A 16,179-nucleotide genomic window follows, 5' to 3' on the forward strand; every position below is an offset into this window, starting at 1 on the left:
GGCCGGACGGGCGGGCGTGGGGGGCGTCGCGGCGTTCTGTTGCGGGGAAAGGGCTTGGAGGTTGCTCGGGGTGCGTGGGAGGCCTCGGCTCCCTGGCGACGCTTCTGGGAGAGTGGCGGGGCCGTGTCCGTGCGCGTCCGCGGTGACCAGTACCGCGCTCGGCAGGAGGTGGGCTCGCTTCGTGCCCCAGGGATCGAAAAGCGTCATCTCTGCTCGGTGCGGCGCCCCGACCGGCCGCCTGTTGGTACTCGGCGGCTCTCCGAACGCGGCGGAACGCTGGGAGGCGCTTTGCTTGGTGCCACACGCAGCCGTGGAGCCCGAAGGAGCGCGTTCTTCTGACCCGCTTGTGGGCCCGGGTGTCCTTTTGATCCACTGTACTAGAAAGGCTTGCCAGCGGACCTGGCTTTTTGCAGCAAGTACAGTTACCAGCGGAACTCTGAGGGTTTTGTGTTGGGGTGAGAAACTCACGTAACTGAAACGCACGTGGTTCTGGTGGCTCTGCTTTGAAGGGTGAAGCTTGTACCTGCTGTTAAAGCATCTTTTCCTGATAACTGAGAAATGACAACCTAATGCTTTATTTGTCTCTTAGGTAAAAAGAAAAGTAAGGTTCTCTTTATGAAACTGATCCTCAGTCAAGTGTAACTTTTGATGTATGGTCTCTAAAGCCCCCCACTATGCCAGCAGCTACCGTAGACCATAGCCAAAGAATCTGTGAGGTCTGGGCTTGTAACTTGGATGAAGAGATGAAGAAAATCCGTCAAGTTATACGGAAGTATAACTATGTAGCTATGGTAAGTAAACACTTGATGTTTATCTAAAAAGTTCTTGTAAAAAAAAAAAAAGCATGATGATCTTTTTTGATGTTAGTGAACTTGATGCTAGTAAAATTATTTTTCCACTTTTTATTGGGGAAAAAAAAGTGTGTTCTTAATGCATAAGCGTTAATATCACCATCTGTATTGTGTTTAAAGCTTTGTTTGTGCACAACATTCTTCAGCTATGGAATTTTTTGATGCATGAAATGTTTTATTAAAAACAGGAAGTGTGAAGTTTTATAGGTGTTTCCTACTAAAGTTATGCTTTTCTCTTTACAGGATACAGAATTTCCAGGAGTAGTTGCAAGGCCTATTGGAGAATTCAGAAGCAATGCAGACTATCAATACCAATTATTACGCTGCAATGTAGATTTGCTAAAAATAATTCAACTAGGACTGACGTTTATGAATGAGCAAGGGGAATACCCTCCAGGAACTTCAACTTGGCAATTTAATTTTAAATTTAATTTAACGTGAGTCTTACATCTCTATACTGTCGGATGTGTATTTCTGATTTAGTGAAAATTTAGGTTATAAAAGTCATGACAAATATTTTTAATCTACTGACTGGAATCCTTTATGTGAGGGGGACTTGTGTTAGCTAAACGCATGCACTTTATTTCTTTATTTCAGTATAGTCTGTCTTGCAGAGATTTCAGTTCTGGATTCTTCTTGTTAATATGTTGTTAAAAAATGCAAGCTGTTTTTTTATGGTCTGTCAGAGCTGTGTTTTGGCCTTCATTTCAGAACTAATTTTGTATTAGTGATAAGCCTTTAAGTATGAATGTGACTTTCCCAGTGGGCTGAGATGCCTAAATAAGGTTCTGATTACATCTGGCAGTACTTGACAAGGCTACTAAAGCAGCTATGGCCCTGTCTTGACGTTTTCCATAAGTAGACATAATTGGTCTGACAGGTTCTCATATGGCCTGCTAAAAGTTTTAGAGTAAGCACGAAATTTAAATTTGTTGAAGGGTTGGCGATTTTTGGCAGTGTTTTGGGTTGATCATCGAAACACTCAATGTGCATGAGTTAAAATTGCAGCATACAAAGAAGCCCAGAGAAGAAGCCTTTGTGTGTTCTTTTTTTTTTTTTTTTTTCCCCTTCAGATAAAAAGACTTATTTTAAAAGTAATTATGATTCTTATGAGGGAAATCTGCTGCTGTCCCTCTTAATCTTTCTACTATTCTAAACAAGCAATGCCTATCACAAATAAGTTTAGTCTGAGAACAACACGCTCTTAGACTTGTTTGAAGCATCTCTTGAAAGAAAAGGAAGTGCAGATTTGATATTTTGGTGTATCTAAACTTGGCTGTATGAGTGCTGCATGGAAGATATCTGTTAGAAGAACATGCTAGAGATGCTGAGTGCAGTAGAAGGAGGAAGAGGGATGAATTAATAACTTTCAAACTAGGAAGAAGAGCCTGGGTTATGTTTTATTTATTTTCTAAGTTTCTAAGGTCTGCTAATATCAAGCAGCTGAAAACAAAAGTAGTTTTCCATTCATTTGTTTCAGATGCTGCATAAATAAGAAGGCTTAGTAAAGTAGTATCTAGAGTGTCATTCAACTGACTTGTTGCTAGTTCATTGGAGGTGGGGAGGATATAAGTGGAAATAAGTGCTGCATAAAACATGAACATTTTGAATAGGGATGCCAAAGTATGTGTGTGTGTTCCTAAACTTCCTTTCTGGGAAGTGGCACTGCTCCAAGTGTTCTGTTTCTAAAGCAAAGTGACTGTACACTTTTCCTAGAAGAAAGTTTGGGGTTGTTGGGTTTTTTTTGTTTGTTTGTTTTTTGTGTTATTCCAACCATTTCCTGTCACTGTATATTTTTAAGGAGCATAATTGATTCTATAAACTATCTACCTGATTAGTACAGAGGAACAAACTAGAATTATTTTGAGCATGATAGGCATGTTTATTTTGCATGGGTTCTGTAATGTGTTATGGAAATGGACAGGTGTTGGGAAGCTGATGCCTTAAAGCTGGAGAACTAATGAGCAGCTGTGTGGGAGAGAAGGAAAAAAGATACAACATGTCCTGAGAATGTATTTCTCTCTTGATGAGTTATGACTTGCTTTTAGGAATAAGAAATATAAGTCTGCAGCTGAACCTAGTAGTCCAGTTGGATCGTCATATCTGTTTTATTTCTTGTGGTTTTTCCCCCATGAAAATGGAAAACTATATGGTGAAGAGATTTTGTAAAACAGTATGTTATAGACAGTAATATGAATAATGTCTAAGTAGAGCCAGCTTTGCATTTTTTTTTTCCATTAACTGTTCTATATGTTCCAATGATTTTGAAAATTATACTTCAGATGATACTTTTAAAGTTTTATCCACTTTGGTATTTTGTAACGAAAAGCTCACAAAATTGAGAGTGGTAAATGGAACAAATGCAGAGATAAAATGGATCAAGTAAGGCATATTGGAATTTTTGTTCCCTCATTGTTAAACTGTAGGTTCAAAATCTGACTGTTAAAGAGAAGTTGATTTAGAACAAAATGGCAGGCTGTCTGGATTTCAAGAGTTGACTTAATGGGGCAAGTGCTGGATTTCTAATTGTAATGAGGGGTTTTAATGAGCATGAGTCTGAGTATTCACACAAGCTTAAATTACAGATAGCAAGAAGTGGATGGAAAACACAGAACAAATACAGCACTGGAATTTGGATATTAATTTTGTAATATAGCAGGTGTCAGTGCTGCAACTATTTTGTTACTGAACAGGATCTGTTACCTTAAACTGTTAGGTAACTGTATCCTTACATGTACTTTCCTCTGTAGACTCTGCAAAAATGGAGTTCTGTGTAATGAGAAGAGGAATAGGAAGTAGATTTTTGTGAAGGAGTCTGGAATGGAGGTGCTAGGAATCATGAAATGCTAATGAAAGTTAACAAAAGCTATGAAAACTGGTCATTTTTATAATAAACATTGAAGAAATTCAAGTTGCTGGTCCTATATTGCTAGTAATGTCTCTGTAATGAATAAGGGGGGGAAAAAAGGTTACCAAATTTATAATCAGCGAGGTCTGTAGATTGTAAAAGTGTTTTTCTCTCTGTTTTTAGAGAAGATATGTATGCACAGGACTCTATTGAACTGTTAACAACATCTGGTATCCAGTTTAAAAAGCATGAGGAAGAAGGAATTGAGACACAATACTTTGCAGAACTGCTTATGACATCAGGAGTTGTACTATGTGAAGGAGTCAAGTGGCTTTCATTTCACAGGTAAATTTTGCACGTTAACTAATTGAGTTGTCTGTTTTGATAATTGGGTTTTATGTCTCACGTATTAAGCGGTGGACATCTGCTGGTGTATGGTATATATCTTGATTGGTAAGACTTAAAGAACTGTTTCAGCTATGCAGGATATTGTTGTGTGTTAGAAAAGTAGAGTGTGTGGGATGCTAATGGCATAGATGATGGCTTTTTAACAGCAAAACTTTGAGCAAGCAATGCATGGAACTCCTAGACCAGCAGGTGGCATTGCGTCTCTAATATCACATGTGTACCTAATAGTAGCAGTGATTAAAAACGAGCTATTTGTAAGCAGTTTTTAAGCAAATGCGGTTTGTTTCATGAAAGATACCATAGAATTATTAGTAAAGATTTTTATGAAGCAGAGTTATATTTCTTGTAAATCTGCTAATATGGGCAGGCAAAAATTCTTCAGCTTAGGAGAGGCCTGATAGAAGTCTTAATTCTAGCAGCAGCAGTGAATATACTTTGCCATTCATTCCATCACAGGAACATGTTTTCCAAGTAGAAATAGAAATGAGAATCCCAGAACTATGTGAATCCCTCAAGATATGAGGACAGGCTGAGAGCTGGGGCTCTGGAAAAAAAGAAGGCTTGGGGGGTGAAGGGGGAAGGGGACGCGGACGACAACCTTATAGTGGCCTTCCAGTACTGAAGGGGGCCTGCAGGAAAGCTGGAAAGGAGCTTTTCAGAAAGGCACGTGGTGACAGGACAAGGAGACATGGTTTTAAACTGGAAGAGGATAGATTTAAGCTAGATAATAGGAAGAAATTCTTCACTTTCAGGGTGGGGAGACACTGGAACAGGTTGCCCAGTGGGGTTATGGATGCCCCCTCCCTGGAAGGACTCAGGGCCAGGCTGGATGGGGCTCTGAGCAACCTGGTCTAGAGGGAGATGCCTATAGCGGTGGGGTTGGAACTAGGTGATCTTAAAAGTCCTTCCAACTCAAATAGTTCTATGATTCTATGATATTTTTCTGTTAATAAGACTTAAACCTTTAAAACTTAAGCATTAGTAATTGCACAGTGAGCTAAATGCCAGGGATAGCTTGCACTTTTTACAGGCAACTGTGAGTTTAGAGGCTTATTGCTATGTAATGAATGTAAGTTGACATCTTGAATGCTGTCTGCTAAGCAAGTCAACAAAAGTAGAATAAGTTTTTTAGCTGAAAACTGGAGGTTTCTTTGCAGTCATTCATGTTTATCATGTGTGCTACATTGCTAGGTGGTAATATGTTTGTTGTCAAAACTGGGGGGGAAACAACAGACCAAATTCCTTATCCTTAACTGTTAAATGTTAGAAAGGGAGCTTGGAGGAGAGAAAGGCGGATGAAGTATTTAATCAGAAGTATTTAAGTCATTAAGCAACTGAAAACTAAGGCTTGCTTTGGCAAGGAATGTAAGATAGAAAACAAAAAATTGTACATACCAAGGAAAGTATTTGTATGCTTTTCTTGGTGGAAAGAAAACTGAAGAACAAAACTATACAGATGTTCCATCTGAACATAAACTTAAATGAAGATGCTTTCTCTTAATAGGGACTTAGAAAGGCATGTTGTTATGCATCTTGACAGCTAGCAAAGCTGTGGTGCTCTGCATATGACTTAATGGCCTTACACTAAGATTCAGTAAAGTTCAAAAGATTTCTATAAATAATTATATTTTTTAAAAAAAATTCCGTATAGGGCTGTTAAAAACTCAAGTCTGATTGTCTGAAATAATTAAACAATATTGCTTAGTAGAAACACTTCTCCAGTTAGACTGTCTTTCAAAAAAAAATAATCTGTAAGTATGCTTGTTGCCTAATTCACTTACAGTGTCTTCCATTCAGGGCTGTATCTGCTTATGCTACGTCTTCGTTCCTAAATAATCTTACTCTCTCTGTCTTGCAACTACAGTTGCAGCTTGGTGAAAATGGTGGAATAAGAATGCCATTAACTGTTTCAAAATAAGCACAGATGGTTAAATGGGTGATGAATTAAGTTTCTTTCTGCATCTTAAACGCATTATTATCTGCAAATTTGTAATTGACAACAACAGAATAACTTGAATAGATCAGGAGAAGACCTGAGGTACATGAGATACAGGCCTGCAACCTGTGTATGAAAAGGCATTGCCACATAGAAGCAACTACAGCTACAAAGTTTTCCTAGTGTTAACTTCAAGGATGCAATGTAACCTGTACTAGCAAAGGAGTGCAAAGGTCACTTGTTCACTAGATATTATTTTTAAAATGTTGCTTTTTTTATTGTGATTGTTGACAACACTATGCTAATGATGGCAGTATAAACTGCAGTAATGGGGTGTTTAGCAGTTTGCCTCAGGTTTTTGGGATAGTTTTAATAATGATCATTTGCATCTGCTAAAAAGTGTATCTCTTGTGGGCTTCACTGAAAATGTCTTTAGAAATCTTCTTCAGACATCCTCATAATTCCCAAACGCTGAATGTCCACAGCTCTGCTGAAAGTATTTAAAGGCTTTTGCATTTGACAGAGCATGTTGATGTTAAGCAGAAAACCTTGGAGTAGTGGGTGAAATTCTGAGAATGGTAAGGATTTGCTCAACTATGAAATGAATGTGGGTCACAAAACATGCTGCAAAGAATAGTAAGCAGTTGTATCTTTGATTATGTTCTATTAGTGTAAATTTGAAACAGCATGACAGCTCAGCTGAAGCTTTGTTTCATGTAGGCTCTTTGTGCATTAATTCTTAGAATAGTGAAAAGTTTGTACTTGGTAGTTGCTGACTGCTGTTGCTTCTGGTTTTTCAAAATGCTTTGATTATTGCTAACACCCAAAATTTTTAAGTCTCTTAGTACAGTGACAGAGGAGGAAATACTTTTTTCTTAGAGTGAGAGGTTACCTGCTTTGGTTTTATTTTCCATTCTTCAATTTTCTGGAACTCTTTTATGTAATTTTTTTTTTTTCTAAGATAGTAGCTTCTGAAATAGCTTTCTCTGCATGCTTTCTACGTGTATTTGATCTACATTTGTCTTGGCATCCTGACCTACTGGCAAATTTGTGTGGATCTGCAGTTTTGTTAGACATGACTGAAGAAAGTTTTTCTCTGTCACCAATTTTCACATACAGTAGCTTCACAGGAGACTACATTAAATGTTTAGTGTATTAAAATTTAGTTGAGTTGATGAGAAAAAAAGAGAAGGCCCTCAATTTATAATTCTTGTCACAGTCAAGACAGTTGTGGATATTTAGCAATTCTAGCCAGCTGTAAAACAACAGCTCACATTCTGTTTTGGGGTGTTTGGCTTGCTGATGCAGTGAAGCCTGTATGCAATCTTCTCGATATTCCTTGGGAGGTAGGTACTGTGGATACGTCTCTTAGGCTTAAATGTTTTTTGAGAAGCTGGGAAGTTCCTAGCCATTGCATTTCATTAATAATTTATGTCTAACTGCTTTTAGTTAAACTTAAAACCTGTTGGCTCACTTCTTTATGAATACAGGTAGTTATATGATGAAGTGAAGCTTTTTCAGTCCTGTCAGGTATTATTTATTTCAGATTGGTGCTTGGGTAAAGTTCATTGTTAATTGTCGATCTGATTTCTTTTTTCTTTTTTTTTTTTTTCCGGGTTAATGAGTGAAAGAAACATAGTCACATTTGATCTTCTCTTGATAGTCTTGTTGCCTACAGCTGTCCATGTTGATTGAAAAACAGTGGTTGTAAAAGTGCTTATGGTGCTGTATAGCTCCAGGGATTGTGGATAGTTGCACTTACCAACTTTAAGTGATTGTATTAGAAACAGTGAAAGCTTTTTAAGAAAGGAAGCTTCCCTGCTCCGGGGTATAAACCAACCACTAATTGCCTGTTATTGTATTCGAAGAAAACTTCACTAATGAGCAGGTAATTGCATAATTGCTCTTTGTGAGCTGCCTTACCCTTTTGTTATTCAGCAGTGGCCACTTGAAAATGTTTCAACTAAATATATCTTAGCCTTGAATTAGAATGGTAGTTCTTATGTCATTGTAGGTACAGATGACTGGAGCATATCAAACCCCAGAAGTATACTAACAAAATTTTGTATGCCTTGGTACTGCATTGTGATCAGTAATGTGTGGTTTTCTGATCGTTGTTATGAGCACAACAGGAGTAAGTGTAAGCACCAGGAACTTTCAGAAATGTATGAGAGAACTTGGTTGAGCTGACTAAAACTAGCTTGTGCTTGGGATCCATGAAAAGATATCTAACAAATGCTGCCATGTAATGGAAGGGGGATTCAGTTAAATAAATTCACCGTTCACTTATCATGTTCAATTTTCTGTGTGAGGATTTCCAAAGGAATGTATCTACAACAGTCTGTGGAGGAAAAAAAAATTCTTATCATAATTGCAAATTTGTTATAGATTGCTCTTTCTCAGTACAGATACTAAATGAATCCTCTGTTCTTATAGTATTTCCTTCTTATAGAAATTGAAAATGTTTTCTAGTAGTCCAGTAATACAGTTTGTTCAAAGAAGGGTGAGCACTGGTATTGTTTTTTTCTCTGGAAAATTTTTGATACAGCTGTTATATTTGAGTCGCAAGAAAAACAGATATCAGGAACTCACTGAGTTTATAAATAAGCTCTGTAGTCTCTAGAGGATTAAGAGTCTACTTAATCCTGAGCAATTTTGTTAGTTTTTTCACTGATGGGGTCTTTTTTTTTTTCCCACTTTGTTCCATGGAGGACTAACCTTCTGTCGTAGGTGATCTAATAAAATAAAGTTTCCAAGCTTTTGTTTTGATAGTATGCAACAGTTTTTTTTCCATCCTAAGAGTGCACTGAAAACCTTTATCTTTGGCTCCTTTGCTCCCTGACTGGTGGCTGCTGCTGTGGAGCTTGGTCTGCTGCCAGCACAGCTTTAAAGCAGCAGTTGCAACACAGGACTCATTCCGCTTGAAATTTCTGTTTAGCATACTGGAAACTCCCTTGGGAGAGCTGCACTAGTCTATATCATCTGCTTATCTTGTATTAATGGGCTTCTAGGAAACAATACATACGCTCCCTGTGTGTTCAAGACTTTCTGCTCTCTGCTTAGAAATTTGTAAGATCAAGGTGATGTAGAGATCTTAGTCATATACAAAAGGTACAAAAAGCAAACTTTTTTACAAGTATGTAAGCTAAAGCTTTAAGCCTTCATCAGCAGTCACCAGTCTAAGTGGATGTAGTACAGTACAGGATCAGTAGTACAGTGCTCTTATCTGATTTGTGTATAGAATCACTAAGATTGGAAAAGATCTCTAAGATCATCTAGTACAGATGTCTATCTACCACCAGTATCCAACCAAAACCTCCTCTCGTGCAACTTGAGGCCATTCCCTCTCCTCTCACTAGTTACCTGGGAGAAGAAGCTGACCCTCCTAGCTGTGACTTCCTTTCAGGTAGTTGTAGAAGGTAACTATTATAATTAATTGTATTGTCATATACAATACATATAGCTCATCTCACAGCTAATGCTGAAAGACCCCAGTCAAGAATTTGGACCATGTTGCAAAATTCTTCTAGGGTATGATGGTCCTGCAACCAAGAATGAACATGATAGAAACTGAGAATTCATGTCTGGGTGGCCACTCGTTCACTTGAATTAGACTGTGAATGCGTTGTGAGTGCTCCTTAAACAGCATAAGCTGACACTGCCTTCAGTTGAACTTTCCTGCTGGTACAGTCATTTTTAAAGTTGCATACCAGCTGCTGTGGTTTAATCCAGCAGGCAGCTCAGCACCACACACAGCCTTTCACTTGTTTCCTCCTCTCCCCTGCGATGGGATGAGGGACATAATTGCAGGAAAAAGAAAAACAATGAAACACCAACAAAGTAGAGCTTGTGGGTTGAGATAAAAACTGTTGACTAAGACAGAAAGGGAAGAGAGAAGTAACAAATCTTAGTTACACATACACACATGCACAAGACAAGTGATGCATGATGCAGTTGCTCACTGCCCACTGATAAATACCTAGCAAGTCCCCAGGCAGCAGCTGCCCCCTGACCAACTCCCCTCAATTTAATGGTTTTCACATGATGTCATATGGTATGGAGAATCCCTTTGGCTAGATTAGGTCAGCTGTCCCTGGTTCTGTCAACTCCCAGCTCCTTGTATCCCCGAGTCCATCTTGCTGGCAGGACCATGCAAGAAGCTGATAAACTGAAATATCCTTGACCCTGTTGGAAATATCCAAGTAATTTTGTCAGGATGGTATCTCTGATAGAAGCAGATTTTATTTGCGATTGCAATGGTGGGTGTCCTGCAAGCAGGAGCGCACCTATGAACGCAGCAGTAGAGCTTTTGTACCTTGTCTCTCCCGTGCCCACTCCCTCCCCTGTTTTCCTATTGGCTGGGTATTCTAGGTTCATAATCTTACCAAAGATTTACATTTGTTAATTACATTCTGACACTTGTTGATTCATGCACTATTTGGTCAGTCACCAGTCAGTCACCATCTTGCTGCTTCCAAGGTGTCTCATTGAGCATGCATTCCTGGGGGAGGTTCACTTAGAGGATAAGTGATGGATCAGAGACCCCCCGAAAAGAACTATGGCAGCGGAGACCATTAAATAAAAATTCTTAACTTGTTCTAATGCAAAAGCAATGTTTGATTCCCACAGCACTGTACAACACTGCTCAGCAGCAACTAAAACATCAGTGTGGCTTTTCTCCTAAAGTGACAACATAGCATCATACCGATGCTATGAAGAAAATCAACTCTGTCCCACCTGAACTCAGGACACCAACGAAGTCTAGGAACCTATATAATTCATTAACCTAATAACATGGAAGATAACGTGTCAGTCTCCTGTCTGGTTCAATGCATAATACTGCAATCCTGCAATTATGAGGGATTAGGAAGGATCAGATTTATGATCAGATCGTGAATAATCTGGTTTATTAACTCTGTCTTCCTAAGAAAAAGGATAAGTAGTTATCAGTCCTGCTTACTGTGTACTTTAAATCCTCTGCTTCATCTTGTAACCCTTTGTAAAAGTAGGCTATTTCATGCTTTCTGTTTTTACTACCACACCCCCTTCCTATGTTCTCTTTCTTCAGTAAAGAATTATGAAGAGAAGGAAGTCTTCCCAAGCTCTTCTTCACCATGCACACTCTGTAAAACCTCAGTTTTTCCTACCTAGCCTTGTATGTACATAACAAATTTTTCCAACTTGTTCTGTCATTGCTTTCCAAATGAGTCACGGTCTACAAGCTACTGAAAGTTGTTAGCTGTCTAACTTTGTGCTGATTTAATTGGGAAAGCTGAATGGCTGCCTGCTCTTCACTGCCGAGGATTAAACTTACCTCCAGGCGTAAAAATGTGTTGACTCATGTAAAAACTTGTCCTTCCTTTGGATTTTGAAGTAGAAGCCTTCTCCTCTCTTTCAGTCCAAGGAACCAGCTAGGAGTCTTTCTGTTTAAGTTCTTGTTATCAAATATTCTAATCAGATCTGCAAGTAGATCATGTTTTTGCTTCACGCGGTCGCTTGAGAATAAATTGTTTTCTCTGGAAGCTGCAGTTGGGGCCATTTAACTAATTCTTACTCTGTTACAAGAGTCAAAGTTGCATTGAACTAGGCAAAATACCTTCCTCTTAATGTTTAATAGTGTTGATGTTGTAAGTGAAGAATGTTTCAAAGTTATTTGACTGTATTGTCAATTTTTGTTATATTTGTTAATTTGCAGTGGATATGACTTTGGTTATCTAATAAAAATCCTGACCAACTCTAATTTACCGGAAGAAGAGCTGGACTTCTTTGAGATACTGCGATTGTTTTTCCCTGTCATCTATGATGTAAAGTATCTCATGAAGAGTTGCAAAAATCTGAAGGTGAGTAATCTGTTAATGATTCAGTCCCAGCACTTTTCTGGGGGGGAAGGGGGACAGAATACTTTCTGCTGAGAGCTTATCTTCTGTATTCTGGTTTTCTGGTTTTCTGCTTTTGCTCTGATAATATCCTTTAAACAGGACTGTTCTCTAACTTGGTGTGTTTATTTTTAAAGTCTGTTGATAGAGGCAGGTGGAAATGCATGTCAACTTTTATAACTACTTACCACTTAAAAAGTCTTGCATTTATACTGTATTTGTAGCTATGCCCAGTCTTTGTTGCCAGATGATAAACTCGCATTTGGGATTAATCCTTCACTTCTTGAGTGATAAGAACTGATGGGTTTCACATACTCTTATTTCCTCATTGTGCAGTCCACTAAAGGGCTGCGGTCATCTTCACAAAGGTAATTGCAACGGTGATGCTGTGGAAGTCTCTTGGGAAAAGGAATGGAGTGAAGAATGTTTCAGATGGCCCTGTAAGGAAAGATAAAGAGCAGCGTATGCTCAAGAGCAACACGTGACTTCTAGGAGAGAAAAAAAAAAAAGCAGTTTTAGAAACTAATCTCTCATGTCAGGCCAGCGGGGCTGCTAATTGGCCTGATGTTTGGAGACTTAATTGAAGCGGAAAATGAATTGAAACAAAGTATGTTGAAGGGGAAGACAGCAAAGTGAAAGATGCTACAGGGATTGTTAACAACTGTACTTGCTAAAGAACTTTAAGATTCTGGACTGCTACGGGAATGAAGTGCACCGCTCATCTGAGGCAATAAATGACTGTTGGTTTTATGGAAAGTAACGACTTTTTTTAGGCTTTCTTAAAAAGAACGTGAACAAAAAAAAGCACTGACTGTAGTACAACTAAATCCTAAGGCTTTTCACTTTGTCATGCTGAACTAGTGGTCTGCGTGGAGTTAATAGTCCTTTGTTTCCTTGAGGTATTTTAGTGTGTCACTCAAATAGTAGCTTACAAAGATGTGTAACTTCTTTTGTTAACCAAATTGATGAAAATGGAGATCTCCCTTTTGGTTATTAAGAAAAGTATACTTACCAGTCTTCATCCAGTTTTTGGGATAATCAGTTGGGCAGATGGCTGGATATTAGAGAACATTTTAGATGTGTTTTTTCTTCACAGAAACTAGAAGGGAAACAAAAACAAGCTTCAGAAGTCTCTTAAGGGTTAGGGGCAGCAAACTCAACACCAACAAAAGAAAATAACCTTCTCACTTCCCAGTGAAGTAAAATGTCTCTTATCTTTGTGTGGTGGTGATACGCTTACTAAGAACAGTATGTATCATCTACTTCAGTGACCTGAGAAAGGCAGCAAAGTGACATTCCATATCCCTGTTCCAGGTGATATTCCAAGTGGTTTTGGGCAGGAGAGAATTATATTTCTTGTCATCTAATTAAGACAGTTATGTGTAACCTGCACTGTTTAGATCTTCAAATGTATTTTGGAAGATAAGAAAAACCTTCATGAGTCGTCTTTCAGCAAAACTTAAGGACAAGGGTGTCTTTTCCACAGTTTAGTATGTAGGTCAGCTTTCCTGCAGCAAATCTTGTTCCTTTCTTCTAACTTGCAGACTGGTAAAAACAGGAGGGGATGGGGGCTGTCCTACCACTCTAAATACCAGCAGTGAAATTATTGTGGACTTGTACTGTACTGAGAGCAGCTGTCTGAAAAAAAAAGTTGCTAAATGTTGCATATTGTGACTCTAAAATTGCATGCACTTTCTCCTAACATATGTCACATTCAATCTCTATTAAATGACAGAGAATTGAACTGCTGTGCAGTTGTCCTTTATTGACTTGTGTAAGTTATTTTCATACAAAAACACTGACTTACTGTAAGCTTCCCACCTACCTCTGCCCTCACAACCAAAAATGAATTTTTAGCACTGATAAGACAAATATGTTTGAGGATGTAGAAGCTGTTTACTGCTCTTGTAATGAATTTGCAGTATGCTACTCTAATAAAAATGGACGTTATTAGTGTACTAAGCATGCAGACTGTGACTAACTTGAGGTATTTGTGTAGTATAGGTTAAATTCCTGCTTGGCCTCTAAAAATCTCTTCATGTAGACAACTCCATGCAGTTTTGCAGTAATAGCAACTCTAAAGTAGATTTTTAGCCTTTGTTTTCATTTTCTTCTGAATCCTTTTCTACCATCTTTCTTCCCCACAAGTTAAATATTCTGGAGTGTGAAGGTCTTTCCTGAAAGAAAATTTCAGTAGCCTAATAATCTTTGGAGGTGATTGTAATGAAGTATTTACAAATATATCTATTAGTAATTATATATATTGGAAGGATTATTTTCAAAGCATTCTTTGCTTTGCTGCTGTTTCTATACATTTTGCTACATTTCAGAGTTTGCAGCCGCTGTGTAAAAAGTACTGATTCATGATTGAGTGTTTTTTCTTAAAAGCTGTTTGAAGCTGGTGCAGATAGCCTAACAGCTAGCACTGCATAATGATGAGGCAATGTTAAGTTGCAGCTTGGGGAAGTCAAGAATTTAGAAACAGCAAATTGGAAAGGCGACTGCTGTTGCTAGTACCAGTAGCTAATTATTGGGAGTTAGATTATAGAGAACATGCTTTTATTTGAGATCTGATTTGAGATCTGCTCATCATCCCTGAACTTCCTTAAGGGTATAACTTATACAACTGAATTGGTGTATATGCAGTGTTTGAATGTTGTCTCCAAGCAAATGAAGAAAACAAGCTTCAGTGCTTGACTGTATTATGTATAGACTAATTCTCAAATTTATGCAAGCAATACTCAGCTGTTCAAGCTAGAAAAAAGTTAGACATGCCAGTACCAGAGGTTCGTGTTGGTTTGCTTGGTGTTACTTGGGAATGTTATTACTTGAGCTTTTTTTTTTTAAATTAAAATGTGCTGTGTTAAGATTCATAGAAATTTTCATAATGTTAGGTCTGACCTCTGGTCAGATTTCTATTACTGTATCAATTCTAACATTATTACACTTTTACCTCTTATTGCTTCCCTGCCTATGGTTGAAACAGGCTGAAGGTGTTGAGGACACAGGTGACCTCAGATACTAGGCAGTCTAGATTTAAGATCATTTCCTCTGTGTGATGTTTTCACATTGCAAAGGCTTATAGTTTTGCTAAAGGTTTCTCCTTGGTTTTTGATCTCTTTAGACCATAAAGCATGTACCATGTGTTTTAGTCCATTTCTAGTGGTTTTAACACTTAGTGATTTTTAAAAAGTATAAAATTATATTCCTCCAGTTTACAAAGATCACAGTTAAAGTATAATGCAGATCACTTGAAGGATAGACATACATACGTAAAACCAAAGTAAATTTCTGACTGTTTGCTTCTGCAAATGGTTATTATCATTTTTGAGCCACTAAAATGAAAAGTTACTTTAGTTGCTCTACAACTTGGAAGATTTCCAACACAATCTAAGCTTAATAGAAAAATAAGCTTCTAAACTTTTGAAGCTTTATCTTATAGGAGCAGGTAGGTTTGCAGTGATTTCTGTACCTTTTCAGTATGTTCTTTTAAACCACGTGTCAGCATTCAGATATTGAGTTTTAAATGGTTCCTTTTTGCATGTGGGATGCTTATGCTCTTTTTTGTAAGTGGTAGATTTCATTCCATGTGGTGTTATTATTAAATATACATCTCTGAGAGGAAGTTAACTATGTCTTTGGCTTTCATCGTGTTAAAAAACAACTTGCAAAACAGAAATTCATCATTTGTATGTTCTTTTTCCTGCCCTCTTATGGCAGTTAATGAAACAAATTTTAAAGACAATTAGAATGTCTTGTAGAGATGGACTGTTTTTTTTGTTGTTGTTGTTTTGTATTTCCTGTAGCTTTCTAGATATTTAAGGATATTCCTAGTTTTTGTAAAAGGAAGTGAAAAACCCTCAACTGAACTGTTGAAAGGTAAGTGGAAGAGAAAACAAGTATTTCAGAGGAAGCCTAGATACTTTATCTAAGCACCCATTTGTAGGAACTTGAATTCTGGTATTTGCAGTAAGACATTTGTACCATTTAAACTTCCATTCAAATAGAAGGGTTACAGGAACACCTTGTTTTGTTCTTCAGCATCGCCAGTCCTTTCAGCCTGTTGAAGGGATTGTTTTGTGAAGTATCAACGTCTGTTCACGGGGGAGGATGAAACATGAAGCAAATAGGAGTTTTGTTGGACACAGACACAGCTTGATTTAAGCTCTTCTGAGATGGAACTGAATACAACTGTTGATACAGAAAGCTTAATCTTCCACCAGACAGACAATTTAAGCCTCTGTGCAAGCGTTTAAAATA

At 38.0% G+C, this 16,179-nt stretch overlaps 1 protein-coding gene across 1 annotated transcript; it reads left to right on the forward strand.

Moving 5' to 3' along the window:
• The first annotated feature begins 571 nt into the window (after positions 1-571).
• Positions 572-12,428, forward strand: CNOT7 (CCR4-NOT transcription complex subunit 7). Its single transcript, XM_010710139.3, has 5 exons — positions 572-791; positions 1,095-1,288; positions 3,883-4,044; positions 11,739-11,883; positions 12,256-12,428. Exons 1-5 carry the CDS (start codon positions 675-677, stop codon positions 12,289-12,291), a joined length of 654 nt encoding a protein of 217 aa, XP_010708441.1. The 5' UTR covers positions 572-674; the 3' UTR covers positions 12,292-12,428.
• Positions 12,429-16,179: the final 3,751 nt, after the last annotated feature.

Source organism: Meleagris gallopavo, chromosome 4 (assembly GCF_000146605.3).
Source record: "Meleagris gallopavo isolate NT-WF06-2002-E0010 breed Aviagen turkey brand Nicholas breeding stock chromosome 4, Turkey_5.1, whole genome shotgun sequence".
Lineage (NCBI taxonomy): Eukaryota > Metazoa > Chordata > Aves > Galliformes > Phasianidae > Meleagris > Meleagris gallopavo.